General features: G+C 39.4%; 1 protein-coding gene across 8 annotated transcripts in view; it reads right to left on the reverse strand.

The window, feature by feature from the left end:
- ITGB6 (integrin subunit beta 6) overlaps positions 1-17,596 on the reverse strand; it is a 126,418-nt gene that overhangs the window by 46,027 nt on the left and 62,795 nt on the right. For all 8 annotated transcript variants that reach the window (XM_057744237.1, XM_057744236.1, XM_057744232.1 and 5 more), the window contains 3 exons: positions 15,124-15,289; positions 13,721-13,882; positions 10,543-10,638 (listed from right to left, as the gene is read on the reverse strand). In XM_057744237.1, coding sequence (XP_057600220.1) covers positions 10,543-10,638; positions 13,721-13,882; positions 15,124-15,289 — 424 coding nt within the window. The remainder of the gene's footprint in view (positions 1-10,542; positions 10,639-13,720; positions 13,883-15,123; positions 15,290-17,596) is intronic.

Here is a 17,596-nt window from a genome sequence, read left to right on the forward strand (position 1 = left end):
AAAGAGCACATCGACAGTAACACAATCATAGTGGGGGACTTTAACACCCCACTGACACCAATGGACAGATCATCCACACAGAAAATTCATAAGGAAACATAAGCTTTAAATGACACAATAAATCAGCTTGATTTCATAGATATCTATAGGACATTACATCCAAAAACAGCAGATTACACGTTCTTCTCAAGTGCACATGGAACATTCTCCAAGATGGATCACATTTTGGGTCATAAATCAAGCCTTGGTAAATTCAAGAAAATTGAAATTGTATCAAGCATCTTTTCTGACCACAATGCTATGAAGTTAGAAATCAATTACAGGAAAAAACTGTAAAAAACGCAAACACATGGAGGCTAAACAGTACGCTACTAAACAACCAAGAGATCACTGAAGAAATCAAAGAGGAAATCAAAAAATACCTAGAGACAAATGACAATGAAAACACAATGATACAAAACCTATGGGATGCAGCAAAGGCAGTTCTAAGAGGGAAGTTTATAGCAATACAATCCTACCTCAAGAAAGAAGAAAAATCCCAAATAGACAATCTAACCTTACACCTAAAGATACTAGAGAAAGAAGAGTAAACAAAACCCAAAGTTAGTAGATAGAGAGAAATCATAAAGATCAGAGCAGAAATAAATGAAATAGAAACAAAGAAAACAATAGCAAAAAATCAATAAAACTGAAAGCTGGTTCTTTGAGAAGGTAAATAAAATTTATAAATCTCTAGCAAGACTCATCAAGAAAAAGAGGGAGAGGACTCAAATCAATAAAATTAGAAATGAAAAAGAAGTTACAACAGACACTGCAGAAATAAAAAGCACCATAAGAGACTACTACAAGCAACTATATGCCAATAAAATGGACAACCTGGATGAAACAGACAGATTCTTAGAAAGGTATAACCTTGCAAGACTGAATCAGGAAGACATAGAAAATATGAACAGACCAATCACAAGTAATGAAAGTGAAACTGTAATTAAAAATCTTCCAACACACAAAAGTCCAGGACCAGATGGGCTCACAAGTGAATTTTATCAAACATTTAGAGAAGAGCTAACACACATCGTTCTCAAACTCTTCCAAAAAATTTCAGAGGCAGAAACACTCCCAAATGCATTCTATGAGGCCACCATCACCCTGATACCAAAACCAGACAAAGAGACTACAAAAAAAGAAAATTACAGACAACATCACTGATGAATTTAGATGCAAAGATCCTCAACAAAATACTAGCCAACAGAATCCAACAACACATTAAGAAGATCATACACCATGATCAAGTGGGGTTTATCCCTGAAATGCAAGGATTCTTCAATATACCCAAATCAATCAATGTGATACACCACATTAACAAACTGAAGGATAAAAACCACATGATCATCTCAATAGATGCAGAAAAAACTTTTGACAAAATTCAGCACCCATTTATGATAAAAACTCTCCAGAAGGTGGGCATAGAGGGAACCTACCTCAACATTATAAAGGCCATGTATGACAAACCCACAGCAAACATCATTCTCTATGGTGAAAAACTGGAAGCATTCCCTCTAAGATCAGGAACAAGACAAGGATGTCCACTCTCGCCACTACTATTCAACATAGTTTTGGAAGTCCTTGCCACAGCACTCAGAGAAGAAAAAGAAAGAAAAGCAATCCAAATTGGAAAAGAAGAAGTAAAACTGCCACTGTTCGCAGATGACATGATACTATACATAGAAAATGCTAAAGATGCCACCAGAAAACTACTTGAGCTAATCCATGAATTTGGTAAAGTTGCAGGATACAAAATTAACACACAGAAATCTCTTGCATTTCTATACACCAACAATGAAAGATCAGAAAGAGAAATTAAGGAAACAATCCCATTCACCATTGCAACAAAAAGAATCAAATGCCTAGGAATAAACCTGTCTAAGGAGGCAAAAGACCTGTACTCAGAAAAGTATAAGACACTTATGAAAGAAATCAAAGATGACACAAACAGATGGAGGGACATACCATGTTCTTGGATTGGAAGAATCAACATTGTGAAAATGACTATACTACTGAAAGCAATTTACAGATTCAGTGCAATCCCTATCAAATTAGCAATTGCATTTTTCACAGAACTAGAATAAGAAATTTTGCAATTTGTATGGAAACGCAAAAGATCCCGAATAGCCAAAGAAATCTTGAGAAGGAAAGACAGAGTTGGTGGAATCAGCCTTCTTGACTTCAGGCTATACTACAAGGCTACAGTGATCAAGACAGTATGGTACTGGCACAAAAACAGAAATATAGATCAATGGAACAGGACAGAAAGCCCAGAGATAAACTACAGTCAACTAATCTATGGCAAAGGAGGCAAGGATATACAGTGGAGAAAAGGCAGCCTCTTCAATAAGTGGTGCTGGGAAAACTGGACAGCTACATGTAAAAGAATGAAATTAGAACACTCCTTAACACCATACACAAAAATAAACTCAAAATGGATAAAAGACCTAAATGTAAGGCCAGACACCATAAAACTGCTAGAGGAAAACATAGGAAGAACACTCTTCGACTTAAATAGCAGCAAGATCTTTTTTGATCCACCCCCTAGAGTAATGGAAATAAAAACAAAAATAAATAAGTGGGACCTAATGAAACTTCAAAGCTTCTGCACAGCAAAGGAAACTATAAGCAAGACGAAAAGACAACCCTCAGAAAGGGAGAAAATATTTGCAAACGAATCAACAGACAAAGGGTTAATCCCCAAAATATATAAACAGTTCATCCAGCTCAATATCAGAAAAACAAACAACCCAATCAAAAAATGGGCAGAAGACCTAAATAGGCATTTCTCCAAAGAAGACATATGGATGGCCAAGAGGCACATGAAAAGCTGCTCAACATCCTAATTAGTAGAGAAATGCAAATCAAAACCACAATGAGGTATCACCTCACACAGGTTAGAATGGGCATCAGCAGAAAATCTACAAAAAGTAAATGCTGCAGAGGGTGTGGAGAAAAGTGAATGCTCTTGCACTGTTGGTGGGAATGTAAATTGATACAGCCACTATGGAAAACAGTATGGAGGTTCCTTGCAAAACTAAAAATAGAACTACCATATGACCCAGCAATCCCACTCCTGGGCATATACCCAGAGAACACCATAATTTAAGAAGACACATGCCCCCCAATATTCAATGCAGCACTGTTAACAATAGCCAGGACATGGAAGCAACCTAAATGTCCACTGACAGATGAATGGATAAAGAAGATGTGGTACATATATACAATGGAATATTACTCAGCTGTAAAAAGCAGTGAAACTGGGACATTTGTAGAGACATGGATGGACCTAGAGACTGTCATACAGAGTGAAGTGAGTCAGAAAGAGAAAAACAAATATCATATATTAACACATATATGCGGACTATAGAAAAATGGTACAAATCAACCGGTTTGCAAGGCAGAAATAGAGACACGGATGTAGAGAACAAACATATGAACACCAAGTGGGGAAAGCGGGGAGGGTTGGAGGGGAATGAATTGGGAGATTGGGATACCAAATTGTACACTCTAAATATGTGCAGTTTGTTGTATGTTAACTGTATCTCAGTAAAAGTTCTTAAAAAAAAAATTGTAACCTGGTAGGTAAAAGTGTAGTGATTATGGATGTTCTGGGGCTGCCGAGGGGTGGGGAGCAAATTTGCTTTTATTTTAAAGCACACACCCTCTAAGTCTAGCAACCACAGATTCAGAATTCTGTAGAATGACCTTTATTTCATCTAATGCTATTCTTATTAATAAAAGTGGTTGTTCGACATATAAGCGCAATTTAATTTTTATGCCTTTATAAGACCATAAACATATAAACGCATTCCAAAAATTTGAACATGCTTAATATGTACAAGCTGATGCTAATTATGTTAAAACATGTAAATGCATGCAAAAACAAAAGAGAAGACTTTTTCTAAAATGTCAGGAATGGTTAGATGTGTCTGAGTGGTGAGTTTATGAGTGAGCTTTATTTTCTTCATTGTGCTTTTCCATATCCCCTCTTTTTTTTTTTTTTGGAAAATAATGTATTCATTTTATCATCAGAAAGAGAATAATTTAATGTGTGGTTGTGTTCTTTTTTTCTATCTTTTTTTCCATACTCCCACGTTGTTGGTAGGAGAGTAACCGAGTAACTGATACAGCCACTTTGGAAAGCAGCTTGGATACACCCAGGAAGGTTAAGGATGTCACTCCCCTGTGACCCTGGGGCTTCACTTCCAGACTGGGATCCTCAACAGAGAACACGCCTGCAAGGATGTGTGTGGCTGCAACAATCATAATGCTGCAGGATCGGAAATGATCTGAAGCCCTCAGTTGCAAATGAACACGTTGCAGTAAATATACATAATGGAATATGCATAGCAGTAGAACAGAGTACACTAGAGCTCTGAGTGTCTCCATGGATAAGCCTCAAAAACGTAACATTAAGCACCACAATGGGAATGTACTTAATGCCAAAAGGACTATATCCTTAACTCATAAAATGGTAAATTTTATGTTGTGTGTATTTTACCATACTTAAAAGAAACCCAAAACATAACATTGAGTCAAAAAGCAAACGGCAGAAATAATAAGTACAGAATGAAATTAAACTTGTGAGCCCGAATGACGTAACTAGTTACAGGTAGACATAAGTTTTTAATAGTACACAAAATAAACCTGGGAGTGATACTAAATTCCAGATACTGGTTACTTCTATGGAAGGAAAGAGGGAGGTGGGGTCAGAGCTGGCACTTACACAGCAGTGATTGAATCTGGAATGTTTTATTTCTGTAAAATATCTGAAGCATACACAGTGGCAAAATGTCAATATTGGAGAAAGTTCAGCAGTAGGTACGTGGGTGTTCATTGTGTCCCTCTACTTTCCCACGTGCCTGAACGTTATCATCATAAGAGACCTGTAGCCTGTGTCAGACCACGTGTCCCCTGTTCTCCCTTTGGCCATAACCTCGATAGTTGCCACGTTAGAGACTAGCTATTTGCGGCAGGTTGGCCAATGGCATAAGCTCCCTAACGGTGGGACCCCTTCTTACCACTCAGAGCTTAAATAACAGAGAAGACAGGATCCAAATGTGTCTGTCTTTTCAAGTCCACATATTTTCAAATTGCTCTATTTGGCTAAGTTAACAGCAACAGTAAGTAAAATCCAGTGTTTACTGGCCTTGAAGCATTCTGCCATTTGCAGGGAATGCTCTGCTGCACAGCTGGGCTCTGTGCTCTTACTGTTCAGTGACTTTCAAAGTCCATTAGTTGGTGAAAAGGCTGCCCCTCTGCCAGCCTGGTGGTTAGGAATGGGCCTGCTCTTTCGCTGCAGCAACCCAGGTTCAATTGTGACAATTCAGTGACTGGGGCTGTTGACTCAGACTGTCTGGGTTCAAATCCTGACTCTCACATGCAACTTGCTTTTGGATTATTTGGGGTGCTATAGCCATAAAAAGGAGATTAAATGGTAAAATGACTTAAAATACTTAACCCTCTCTGTCACCTAATAAGCCCTCAGCCAACCTTCCCTATTATTCTCATGGTCATAGTTGCTGATTCTCTCTGGCCTCAGTTTCCACCCCCATAAAGTGAAGGGCCAGCACTTCGGTACCCTCAGCATCGAAGGTAGCTTTAAGATTGCCCATTAATTTGCTGCCCCTTCTAACAAAAATGGTGAATAGAAAAGAGTAAAAACATTGACAGATGTGAAAACTCTGGCCCCTCAGTAAAACTCTGCCTTGAGGTCTCTAGAACACAACCTCTAAAATGTGTTCTTTAGGTAAATCATTGGCCTACAAGTCTATTAATGCTCTGCAGGGCTTCTTGAGGCAGGTGTTGTGTCCTCTTTCTATTCACCAACCCTGGCCTGGCTCACAGATGTTTGATGAATGAATGAATGACTACGGTCAATGGCACATTGGTTCTAATGATGGTAGACATTCTGGGTATTGTGTAAATCTTGAAATATTTAGGCCTTGTATTGATGAAATCCCGTTTTATATTTCTATGAGGGTTGGCCTAAGAGGGTTTCTCATTAAGAGCCTGATTTAAATCTGTATCTTTTTTTCTGTGTGTTTATTTTCTGGATTATGAGTTTTTGAGTTCTTTAGAAGAAGAGTACTCTGTGTAATCTAGGGGCTAACTATGGATGATTTTTCATGTTTGTGGTTTATTAATTAGTCTGGAAAATACTTCCAACCACTTTGCCCTGATAATCTGAGGACATGCATTTTTATTTCCAAATCCTCCCTCTCTGAGAGGTGTTTTTATTAATGAGGAAAGTGCAGGCAGCTGGCTTGCCTTGGTCTTTATTCCCAGATACCATCGAATAAAGAGAACTCCAAATCCTTTTCCATTACACTTGAATTAAGAGCAATTTATTAACTCCATGGACATTTCTCATAATCCAGAAGTGCTCTTTTTAATTCCTACATAATTTGATTTTCACTGAAAGCATATATTTGGAATACCCCAAATCATTACAGGATGGGGTTGATGGATAGAGAACAATTTGTTAGACTGTGCCCTAAAATTAGCTCTGTTACAGCTAGCTATACTTTATCTGTGTGTAAATCATGGGAGTTCCTGGTGATTTGCATCCCCTTTGGGTCCAGAGTCACTGGACTACCAAAGCTGGAGGTCACCCAGTCCAGTCCTTTTATTCAGTAAAAACTAAGGCCAGAGATAAAGGGATTTTCATTGGAGTAAAATTGTTTCGGTTTTTTTCAACAGTGACCATTAAAAAAAAATAATAATAGAACAGACTAAAAAATAGCCAAAGGGTCCAATTTTTGTTTTATCTCCCTCCTTAATTTCTTCCCTCCTTTTAACTCCCTTGCTGTGGTGAAAAGCTCAAAAGAGGAGGAAAAAAGAGGAAAGAAAAAGCGAAATAAAAGCTGGGTTTTTGATTCCTGAAAAATTGAAACTTGTATATGGTAGAAAATTTTCAGAAGCCGCACTTCTGAAACATCAGGCTCATAGCATATTGCAGAACCCTTTACGTTCGTTTTTAGATTAGTGACCGTCGAGTGGTTAATTACTCGGGTTTTCCTTTTACAGACTAGCAAGAAGGCTCTGGAGCTTATCCGACAGGGTGGTCCCAAGACTGATGGCTGAGTGTTCCTTTCCCCTCTGGTGCCATCTGGATCCAAGTGGAGAAGGGTGGAGAGATGACCATAGTGATGGGTCAGGTACCCTCAGCTGCTCTCGGACATGGGCTCCCTTGACCTTGACAGGCATTTGTCACACAAAACTCCAGTTCCCTATATAGAAACTTTGACCCCATTTGAGAAAAAAATGAAATGCTTGCATTGCAGTTTTTTTCTTTTCATTTATCCATCAAATATTTACTAAGAATCTACTTTGTATTGATGAGCTGGACCCACCATGCTCTTAACAGAGTTAATAACAGAAGGCTTTTTACCTCCAGAGGGAAGGGTGTTTTGGTTGGTATAACAACCAGCTTGGACCCCTGTCCCCAGGCTTTAGACACATCACTCTGTCCTAATAACCACAGGGACATCAATTAGTGGTCACAGACGTTAGTGAGCAAACCGGAAGTGTCTCTTACCAACACATCTTGTTTACTTTCTAAGTGGTGTTTCAACGTTACATAACAAACACCAGGTCATATAATTACATATGTAATAACAATTAACTTCATGAGCCTCATTCTTTTCCAGCCAGAGGTAGTAGACATTTTGAAAGATAATGGGATATTTTGAAGTACTGCAAATAATCCCAGGTGATTAATAACAGAATTTGACAAGGTAGTCAAAAATGCTAATTTAATTGCTTTTCTCTCAATATCTCATTAGGAAGGAAAGACTAGTCACATTAGACAGTTGGGGTTTAGTAGCCTGATACTAAATTGATGTAAATTAACAGTAAATATTTGAAAACAACAGAGGAGATAAAAAATTTTTTTTTAAAGCTTGGGTAATTGAATCCTGATTCAAAATGGTATTTAGCAGTAGAATGTCATATGCTACCTACTGCTCAGTCTGGTATCTATCATTATCTTTTGAACCCTGTAATTGGACAAACAGGAAACTGTTCATAATAATAAGTTTGTTCAAAATCATCTGTTTGCCGGAGTCTGGGGCTCACACAGCAGTCATATTGAACTGAAGGCAAAACTGCTTACGTTAGCCTTCCTATTGTTTGTTCATCTCTGTTACCACGAAGTACAGCAACACTACACACCTGTGCAGTCCAAGGCATCTTACCAAAATTATCAAAAAAATAGTCATTTTTCCCCCCTGCATTCCATGAATGAGCAAAATAAATCTTTATTTGCTGCAAGATGGGTGCCTTTGAACCTGACCCAACCCGTGCCCGGGGGTGTGTGCACGTAACTATGCTTAAGACAGAACTGGGGCAAACAGTTTGCCTCCTGGAATTTCCATTAGATGCAGCCACTTCGTTGCTTTATTTATCCTATCACTGGTTTTATTTTTCAGTGATTCTTTGGTAGTTATGTTGCCTCTATCACAGCTATCCAAACATCAGGTCACACAGAGCTCCTGCACACATAAGGCTCCTTCTAAGAGATTTAAATGGAAAGGCAACCCAAGCCATTATCAGTCTATTTTCCGTTTTCATTATCAATAAAACAAGAGAAGCCTTCAGGCCAGTGCAATGTTGCTGTCATTATCCTTAGACCAGGCTGCCGCCTGCTCCCACTAATGCAGAGGAAATGATGAGTCCATCAAAATAAAAATAAAATAATGAAAGGATCAGAGTCACAGAGCGGGCTGCTGACCCGATCCACTGCATGGCTCCCTGCAAATGTCCCTCTGAATTTAGTGGAGCCAGGATGGTAAAAACCACAGATCACGACGGAACATAAATTCACCTCGTAATGAGATGAGTAGGCAGGCAAAATAAATGTCCTGCTGTTACATGAGAGGCAGGCTCTAATCTGGTGTTTCCCTTGGAAATGATCATTTCCTTTGCAACAGGGGAACCGTGGATGCAACCTGTTTAAATCCGGCAGATTCTGTTTTGCCGCCGAGGTAGTTTTCATCTTGCTCTGTCTTTTTAATAGCAATTTTCAGGAGGCGTTTAAATGAGTTGTGAGTGCTAACGACTATTACCCAAGTGAGTTATGGGTGTCTCTGTTTATGATCATTCATCGTGTTTCCCAAGTCCCCCTTTTAGGAAAACTTCTGTACAACTCCCCCTCCCCTTTCTAAACGGGAGCCCTGCTTTGGAGGAGGTGTGGTGACCCCCAGGGTCCTCTCACTCTAGCCTTACGGATCAAAGGCAGAATAGACTCACTATTGTATTTGGGGTATTTTTTTTCTAATCTTTACCGCAGCTCTACCACTTAAAACCATTGGAAACAAGAATCGCATACTAAAAAGCCTTAAGAAAATGCCCAGATCAGGTGAACCCACATGGTCTCTGAGTAGAACAAAGCCCTCGAGTATGTAGCTTGATTGCAATGGACTTCCTTGGTTTCCAGCAGAAGGCAATCTCACCTGGAGTACAATACCCTCCTCTCATTAAAAATGCAAGATAGGATCTCCTCCTGGATCCTTTCTACAGAACTTGATGCAAGTTCATGGGTTGCAGTGAGTGGCATTTAATCAAAGCCTTCTGTGAAATAATCTCAGCGTTTCCTGAGCCCTATAAAGTCACCAAGTGAGTTAAGAGGTCCTTTCAAAAGGAATGGGAGATCAGACTTTGAATTTGGGAGTATTTGAAGCTTCTGCATAGAAGGCACAAAGAATTTAACGGACACGTACTTTATATTTTCTAGGACTCAGGCTAGAGACTCCTTACTTCTCTGTGAAACTTCCCATTAGGAATAATAGACCATTTGCTAGTACCCCAACGCATGGCATTTTGACATATTGTTTTTCTGAGGCTGGAAAGAAACCACAGAAAACTTTTGCACTTGTAATGTGTATTTTACAGTGTATGCGGTGGTTCAGGAACATTTTTATCATCTAATGAAGCAACTCCCTTTCTGCCTTGGTGCTTCCATTCAAAACTTGAACTGCAAATCCAGCTACTTTGAGGGAGAAATTATTTTCTGGCCCAGCTTAACAAGTTTTTGTCTTTCAGCTTTTCATTTCTCAGTAGTTTGAGTTGTATCTCTACTTGTGGATTTTCTATGTATCGAATTTGCAAATGTCAGAGAATTTAAGTCAAGTCTCCTCTCATTCTCATAATTTTCTCTGCTCTCTGTTAACTCTCTCCTCATCAGATGAAAGAGCTCAAGGGGAGATAGACTGATTTTCCATTAGACAGGTGGTCCTCTGTGTATTGGTACTCTCCTCCAACTTTTCATTTCCATGACTTTCTTCCTTAGCCCACCACATCTGTTCCTCACTCTCTGCTGCAGCTCTGTGTTTATAATTCAAATTGCAAACAGTAACTGAATCCACGTTGCCAGTGTCCAGTATATTTGGTATGTGTTAACGATTTACCTAATGGCCTCCCATGTATTAAACTCAGAGTTAAAGTTTGATGTCAAATAATCTCCCTGAAGGAATTTCCCGAATTATGTTTGCTTACCTCATACAAATGAACTTGTTCTTGGGTTACAGCAAAGATCAATAACACGTTATTCTGCACCAGTTTATCAATGAGTTGTCCAATCGTTGGATATTCCTAAAATTTAACACATAGATTTTTAAGTATTTTCTTAACAAAAGTGTGTAAAATAAAGGACTATTTCTTTCAAAGATATCTTACTGAGTTTGGCATTTTTCAATTCTCACAGCATTATTGTGCCTATCACTCCAAGTCAAAAAATACACAGTTAGCATTATTTTCTTAATTGGTTTAGTAATTGTTTCCTAGATTTTTTTAAGTCCATTTAATTCCCTAGAGTTAGTGCCTGTCAATGTGGTGTATTATGCTCTGTCACTTCCAAGGAGATCACTAAATTTATTTAAAGACTTATAGTGTGTCGTCTTTCCAAGGGCAGAGATACATGTCTTCTTCTAAGTGCCACTTGCCAGCAGGCTCATATTGGAGGGAATGTTAGAATTGAGGGAGGAGCCATTAGACTGTGATGAATGTGACCGTGGTGACTCTTGCAGCTCTGAAACCCTGACTGGAATTGGATGGGGTGGGATGAGGGGTGAGAAAGGGCCAGGCTGCTGAGGAAGGACACACTGCAATTCCTAAATCCCTCTGACTTGAGACATTTCTGGACCACTTCTCTGGTTTGGTCTTATTGCCTTTCTGATGTCACGAATTGGCTTTATGGGATACTGCAATATTTTTACAGGACAATTGAAAACACATTGCATTCAATTTACTTCTGTTCCATTGATGTATTCATTCCTGAGTGATATGAGCACTTTAAAAAATAAAGTCATTGATTATCATATTTGCAGATGACCTTTACTTTCCAAGGCTGGAAAACATGGAGCCCATGTGCCTGGCGTATGACTCCAAATGCGAATAATGCACAAAAAGAGCACTCAGACGAGGGAGTGGCCCGCAAACAAAGAACCCTGTCGGTTATGACCACAGTCAGCCAGAGTGCAGGAACACTGAAAAATAAGCCTTCCTGCACACGACTGTGATGTGTTCACATATTCTCAGCACTTCCAGAATATTTTTGTCTTCATCCACAAAATTAAAGTTGAGAGAAAAGTATAATTTTGCCTAAGACAGGTCACTTACCCAACTGCAAATCTGGCTGTGTAATCCCTGCTTTCCATCCCATTTGGATTTTTATTAGTGGATATTAGCAGAATCCAGATAATATCTATAAAGCTTCCTGAGTCTAACATTCTCAGTCTCCTCTGCGTTTCAATTGCCCAAGCATTAAGTTATCTTTCACCCTTAAGCCCAAAGTCCTCCAATGCTGGTCCCTCTTATCTCTGTATGGTCTCTAAACTTCCAAGTGCTGTGCCTCTGTAGCCAGGCTGGTACCAGGTAGCCCCCCATAAGCGGGTGAATATGGTTTTCTATTTGAATCAGATCTATTGGTTTAATTCCCACAACTATATTCTAAGTTCCTCAAGGCCAGGGATCATATCCTGTTATTCTGTGGCCCCAGGAGCCTGGCCCAGTTTTGAGAGCATAGAAAGTGCTCAAAAGACCTGGGGGTTATGTTGCAGGCGGGGAAGCAGCCCACGGCGCTGTGCACTTTAGCGACGTCCTCATCAAGAATCACTTGAACATGTATTAGAGGAGAAAGTCCTAGTAGGCAACAGGCAGTGTTTGCTTCTGTGATCCTGCTTTTTCTGAGATGTCTATTATGGGGCATTTGAATAGTTGCAAGAAAAAAAGTAACCAAAAAAGGGATCCTTTTCTCACAGTTTCTTACCCCTCATTGGCTAAGAGACAAAATGTGGCTACCCTCACAGGTCCTGTGGTATGGAAGGACAACCTACATGATAAAAAATACATAAATTTGGTGAACACTATTGATCAAAATTTAGGTAGAAACATCCATGTTAAAGTTTAGAAATTTAGGTCAAGAAATGATAGCAGATAATCCATAACCCATTAGATTTTTAAAAACTAATTGCTGGCACCATAGTAAGCATTTCTGTACATTATCTCACTATGTTCTTTTCTTAGAGAATAGTTTTTCCAATCTGATATTAGAATTCTGGGTTCTCTTCCCTGTTTCTTTCCCCTAGATAGACTTCTACAGCATTGTCATTCTAGAAAGTCACTTAAATTCTCTGTACCATATTTTCCCAAGTGTTAAATGGGGATAATATGACCTTTACAGGTTGCTGCTTCATAATTCAATTCTATTTTGGTGTGTTCCAGGCACTGTGCTGTCAGCAAATAGAGATAATAAACCACTTCTTGTACTGAGGGTACATGTGAAAGACAGACAGATACCATCAAACACATTTCCATACAGCTATGGCCAAGAAGCCATCTATGTACCAGAGCCAAGGAAGAGACAATCTCTTTGGGGCCCAGTGGAGGTCAAACAGACCCCCCCCCATCCACCCTGGGTGCAGTCATAATCAAGCTGGATTTTAAAAGATCAGTAAGAGTTTCTCAGCAGCCTTGGAGGAAAGGGCATTCCAGACAGAGGGAAGGACACGTGCGCCAGCATGGCAGCCTCATGGTCTGTTCAAGGGAAGCAATTAGACACAGAGGTTTCTGGTGAGGGTCAAATGAGATCATGTACATCCAAAAAGCTCTGAAATTTTTACCTTGTTTTACAAAAGTCAGGTGCTTTTTTTTTTTTTCCTTTGACTGTCACCAGCCTTTCTTAAATGACAAAAATAAGCCACATTTAAAAAGCACCAGCCAAACAGCACCTGACTAGTGGCTTCCCAGGGAGCCCCAGGGTCCATGAAAACATGGAATTATTGAGGGGGCATGACTCTGGGACCACCATCAAGACAACTCCTAGGTGACTACTGTTGTGGTCTGGGCCTGCCTTTCCAGGGCGTTGGTTCAAACAGAATGAGCTGACTGTATTGCATTTTGCTGGCCTCGGGCTCTTTGAAAAACTGGGGAGGTCCTGGGATCATTCGTGCTATAGCAAATCTGAACATATCATGTAACCCCCCCCCCCCCACCTATGCTCGTGTGGGAAACTGGAAGGGCGATGAGGATTGAGAAAGGCCAATCTGTGCATCTCAAATCAGAAAAGATGCACTGCTTCTACCGAGTGTGGGTTCCTGTGCTGTGTGTTCCCGCAATGGTTGCTTCATTCGCCTGCTTTTAGCCTTGAAAACAGTGTAGGGTGTAGGTTACACACCAAGACCGTGGACATGGAGTATTCATTCTTGCTGTCCAGGTGACAGAGCCCATCGTTTGGAATGACGATGCCTGCCAGTTTGCTGTCCATCCCAAAATGAGAATCGGCATCACTGACAAAGACCAGGAGATGGAGGGAGTCGTTCCGCCAGCCAATTTTTTCCTGCAGGGAGAAAGAAGCATTTGGCTTGTATGGGAGAGAGGCAGGCATTTATGGAGAGTGGATCGGTTATACTCGGACACATTCAGATTATTAAAAAATATATTGGTGCTTAGACTTTTTCATCTACTGTGACTTGGTAATATTAACATATGAAAAACATGAAATTCGGTGACATTTGTTTTATCCTGGATTACATTTTCAGATGATTTATGCTTCAGAAAAAAATAGTTCCACTATAATCAGTATCCAGTTGACCTTTACGTAGTTAATTATTTTTACTCTCCAGCTTTCAATGCACCAGGAAAATGAGAGAAGGGAATGAGGGAGGTCATAGATTATCCCAAATCCAAGCTGAAACAAAGGTAGTAAGAATGCAGTACAGAATGGATCTGAAGTAAGCCTGTTTTATTAAAATTTCACCCAACCTGTAAGCACATATTTCTCTTTCTACTGATATCATCCAAAAATTATACACGTAATACAAGCATAAGAACTGCTTATCAGAGTGTGACAGCAGAGTACTGCTAGTTAAGATGGTCGGTTGTCTGTTTCTCTGCAGAGCTATTCCCTTTAATTAAGATTAGTCCAGGAGCTAGCTGGAAGAAAGCTCATTGTAGCTGCCCCATGGTACCTTATCTTTTTCATTCCTTGCCAAATTCCTTGACCCTCCCATGTTTTAGGACCTTTGGCCCTATCTGTTTCCTGATATTTTCCCTGAAGACTGTCATCTGAAGACAGGGGACTCGTCCTCATGGGTCTGATGGTCAAGAAGGAGAGGTAGTCCTGCATTGTTGTAGAGACACTGTGGCTCCTGATGCTTATTTTGTTGGTTCGAAACAATAGATATCTGATCATACGTAGAAGTTTATTCTGAATCAGAGCATTTTTACTTTTTTCATTAATTGCTGCCTTTGATTTTTTTTCACCATGGTTAATTAAAAAACTAATGAATATGATCTCTATCTTTGAAAATTAATCATACGTGACTATTCTTTTAACCGATTTTGGCCAACAGCACTACCATTTTATTAGTCTATCTGAATATTAGACATAAAAAATTGTCCCAATTTCGACATGATGAAGTTTAAAAATATGCAAAAATTTTGTTTTAAGAAAAGTGTCTGTTGTAGAAATATGGTGATTAAAAGGAAGATAAAGTTAGCTAAGCTTTTCAAAGCAGATTTGTTCACAAGAGATGAAATCTGTACTAACAGAGTGAAACATTGCTTCCCTCAGCATACCTTACACACAGCAGCTTGCATGATTGCATCAAATCCACCTTCTGGGGTGTCAATATTGGCAGAAATTTTCTGATTCTTCACAATTTCATTGAATCTTTCAGCATCATTTGTCAACGGCAAAATGTGCTTGAATCCGAATGTAGGTAAACAAATGTATGGAATACTACTGCAAAAGGAAGATGTAAAATATTATGGATGAAATATGATACAACACACAATGAATGAGTTTAATAACCTAACAGCATTTCTTTCAATGACGATGCCTTTTTCTAAAGTGCCCAACTCTGTCACTTGGCTGTGAGTCTCACTGTTAAGTTTGTTTCATCACCTCCCACCCAACCCTACCACATTGGCCACGTTAGCTAACACTTAGAACTTGTTGTGTGTCTTGCATTGGTTCAAACACAGAAAACAGATAATCAGGTGATTAGACTCCCTGTATATGTGTGTGTGTGTGTGTAATCACTACCTTCTACTGCCTCTCAACCAAAATCCACCATTAAGTTTACATGATGACAACAATTCCTTTGTATTCTGATAGCTTAAACTGTCATCAAAGGATAAGTCACCCTGTAGCAAGACTGAGAGAGGAATCTGCCTTCTTCCTCTGCCCAGTCCCACCTGTCCAGGGCCTGGAAATCAGAGCAAGGCTCTTGATTCTACAGCCCAACTTTACTACGATAAAACAGACAATTGTGGACCAGCCTGGGATAAGACCACCACTAAAAACAGTTTACATCTGAGGAAAATGCCACATTAGGATGAGATCTGCCCTAAAGACATCAGAGTAGAACAGGAATTGCTGATCCTGAAAAGCCAGCTAGTAGCTGTGCATGAGACTTTGGGCAAGTTACTCAACCCTTCTGAGATCTGGGTTTTCCTTTGCAAAGTGGAGATAATAATATAGAGAAGAGATTCTCAAAGTGCGGTCCCTGGACCAGCAGCATGAACATCACATGGGAACTTGTTACAAATGCAAAATCTGGGTATGACTCCAGACCTGTTGAGTCACAAAGTGATAGGCGTGGGTTCAGAGACCTGTGTTGAACCAAGTCTTTCTGATTCATTCCAAAGTTTGAGCAACATGGGTGTAGAAGCACAGAGACAAAAAGGAGACGCCCCAGTGAGGTTGTGGTGTGCTGCTGGAGGAGAGCTGGTTGACTTATGTGAGCAGCTTTGCAAGTTCGGCAGCCTGTCTTAGCACACAAAGCTGATGCATATTTCAGGATTAGGCTCTTTTTTCATCAAATTCATCTGCCTAAGGTATACAGTCAATTCTACTTATTCACTAGTTCCATGTTTTCCAAAATCCATATTGCTAAAATGTACTTATAACCCCCAAATCAGTCCTTTCAGTACTTTCTCAATCATTCATGTACACACACAGAGTGGCAAAAAGTTGTCATCTGATACGTATGTTTCCAGCTGAGGTCGAATAAGACTCTGACTTCTTGCTTCAGCTCTCATAATGTAAACAAATGTCCTTTTTATGGTCTATCCAGTGCCTTTTTTTTTTTTTTTCTTTTTTTTGCATTTTTGTGCTTTTTGGTGATTTTGCTGTTTAGAGTTGCCCCCAAGTGCAGTGCTGAAGAGCTACTGGTACTCCTCCTAAGTGCAAGAAGACTGTGATATGTCTTATGGGGATAATATGTGTGCTAGCTAAACTTTATTCTGGCATGAGTATAGTGCTAATGTGATTTCAACATTAATAAATCAACTACATGTATTAAATATATGGCTTTAAACAGAAACACACAGAAAACAAAGTTATGTGTTGCTCAGTTGGTGAAAAAGTGACCAGAGGCTCACAGGAACCTAACCCTGTGTTTCCCTTAGGCGCAACGCTCAGCATTCTCTGATGCAGTATTTGAGGAGACGTTATAGAACAAGACATCCGTAAATGATGAGAATATATGATGGGAATGACTATGGCTTTGTTTACACTGAGAAATGGAGCTCTGCTGAAACCAGAATGCTGCTGTCTGCAAGGATGATCATTTACTTCCTGTCAGTAGACTTTCACAAAAAGCAGGTCGTAATCTGGTGTGTCCTCAGGCTTCAGAACAAGAGGAGTTAAAGGTTCCTAGTACTGAAGGTACAGTCTGCGATGTCCCATTTTCTTAATGGGCTATTTTTTATTTTCTAATGATTTTATGACCTCATCTATCTTTTAAGAATATTAAACTTTTATCTGGGTAGTTTTAAAATTTTGTTTACAATGTTTTGGATGTATACCTTAAAACTTTATGCTGTCAATTTTTTCCCCACCTTCAAATATGAACTTTATTTTAACATGTGAAATGAGGAATTAAGAAAAATGTTAACCTATTAAATGATAATAATTCAGCATTAGTCTTAATTGCTCCTATAGTATTTAAAGTAGCTATAGGGTAGAAGAAAATGCATTAGATTTAGAATAAAAAAATTGAATAGCTATCCTTGGGCAAGTTACTTACCACTGAACCTCAGTGTC

This window comes from Hippopotamus amphibius, chromosome 8 (assembly GCF_030028045.1).
Source record: "Hippopotamus amphibius kiboko isolate mHipAmp2 chromosome 8, mHipAmp2.hap2, whole genome shotgun sequence".
In the NCBI taxonomy this organism is placed as follows: domain Eukaryota; kingdom Metazoa; phylum Chordata; class Mammalia; order Artiodactyla; family Hippopotamidae; genus Hippopotamus; species Hippopotamus amphibius.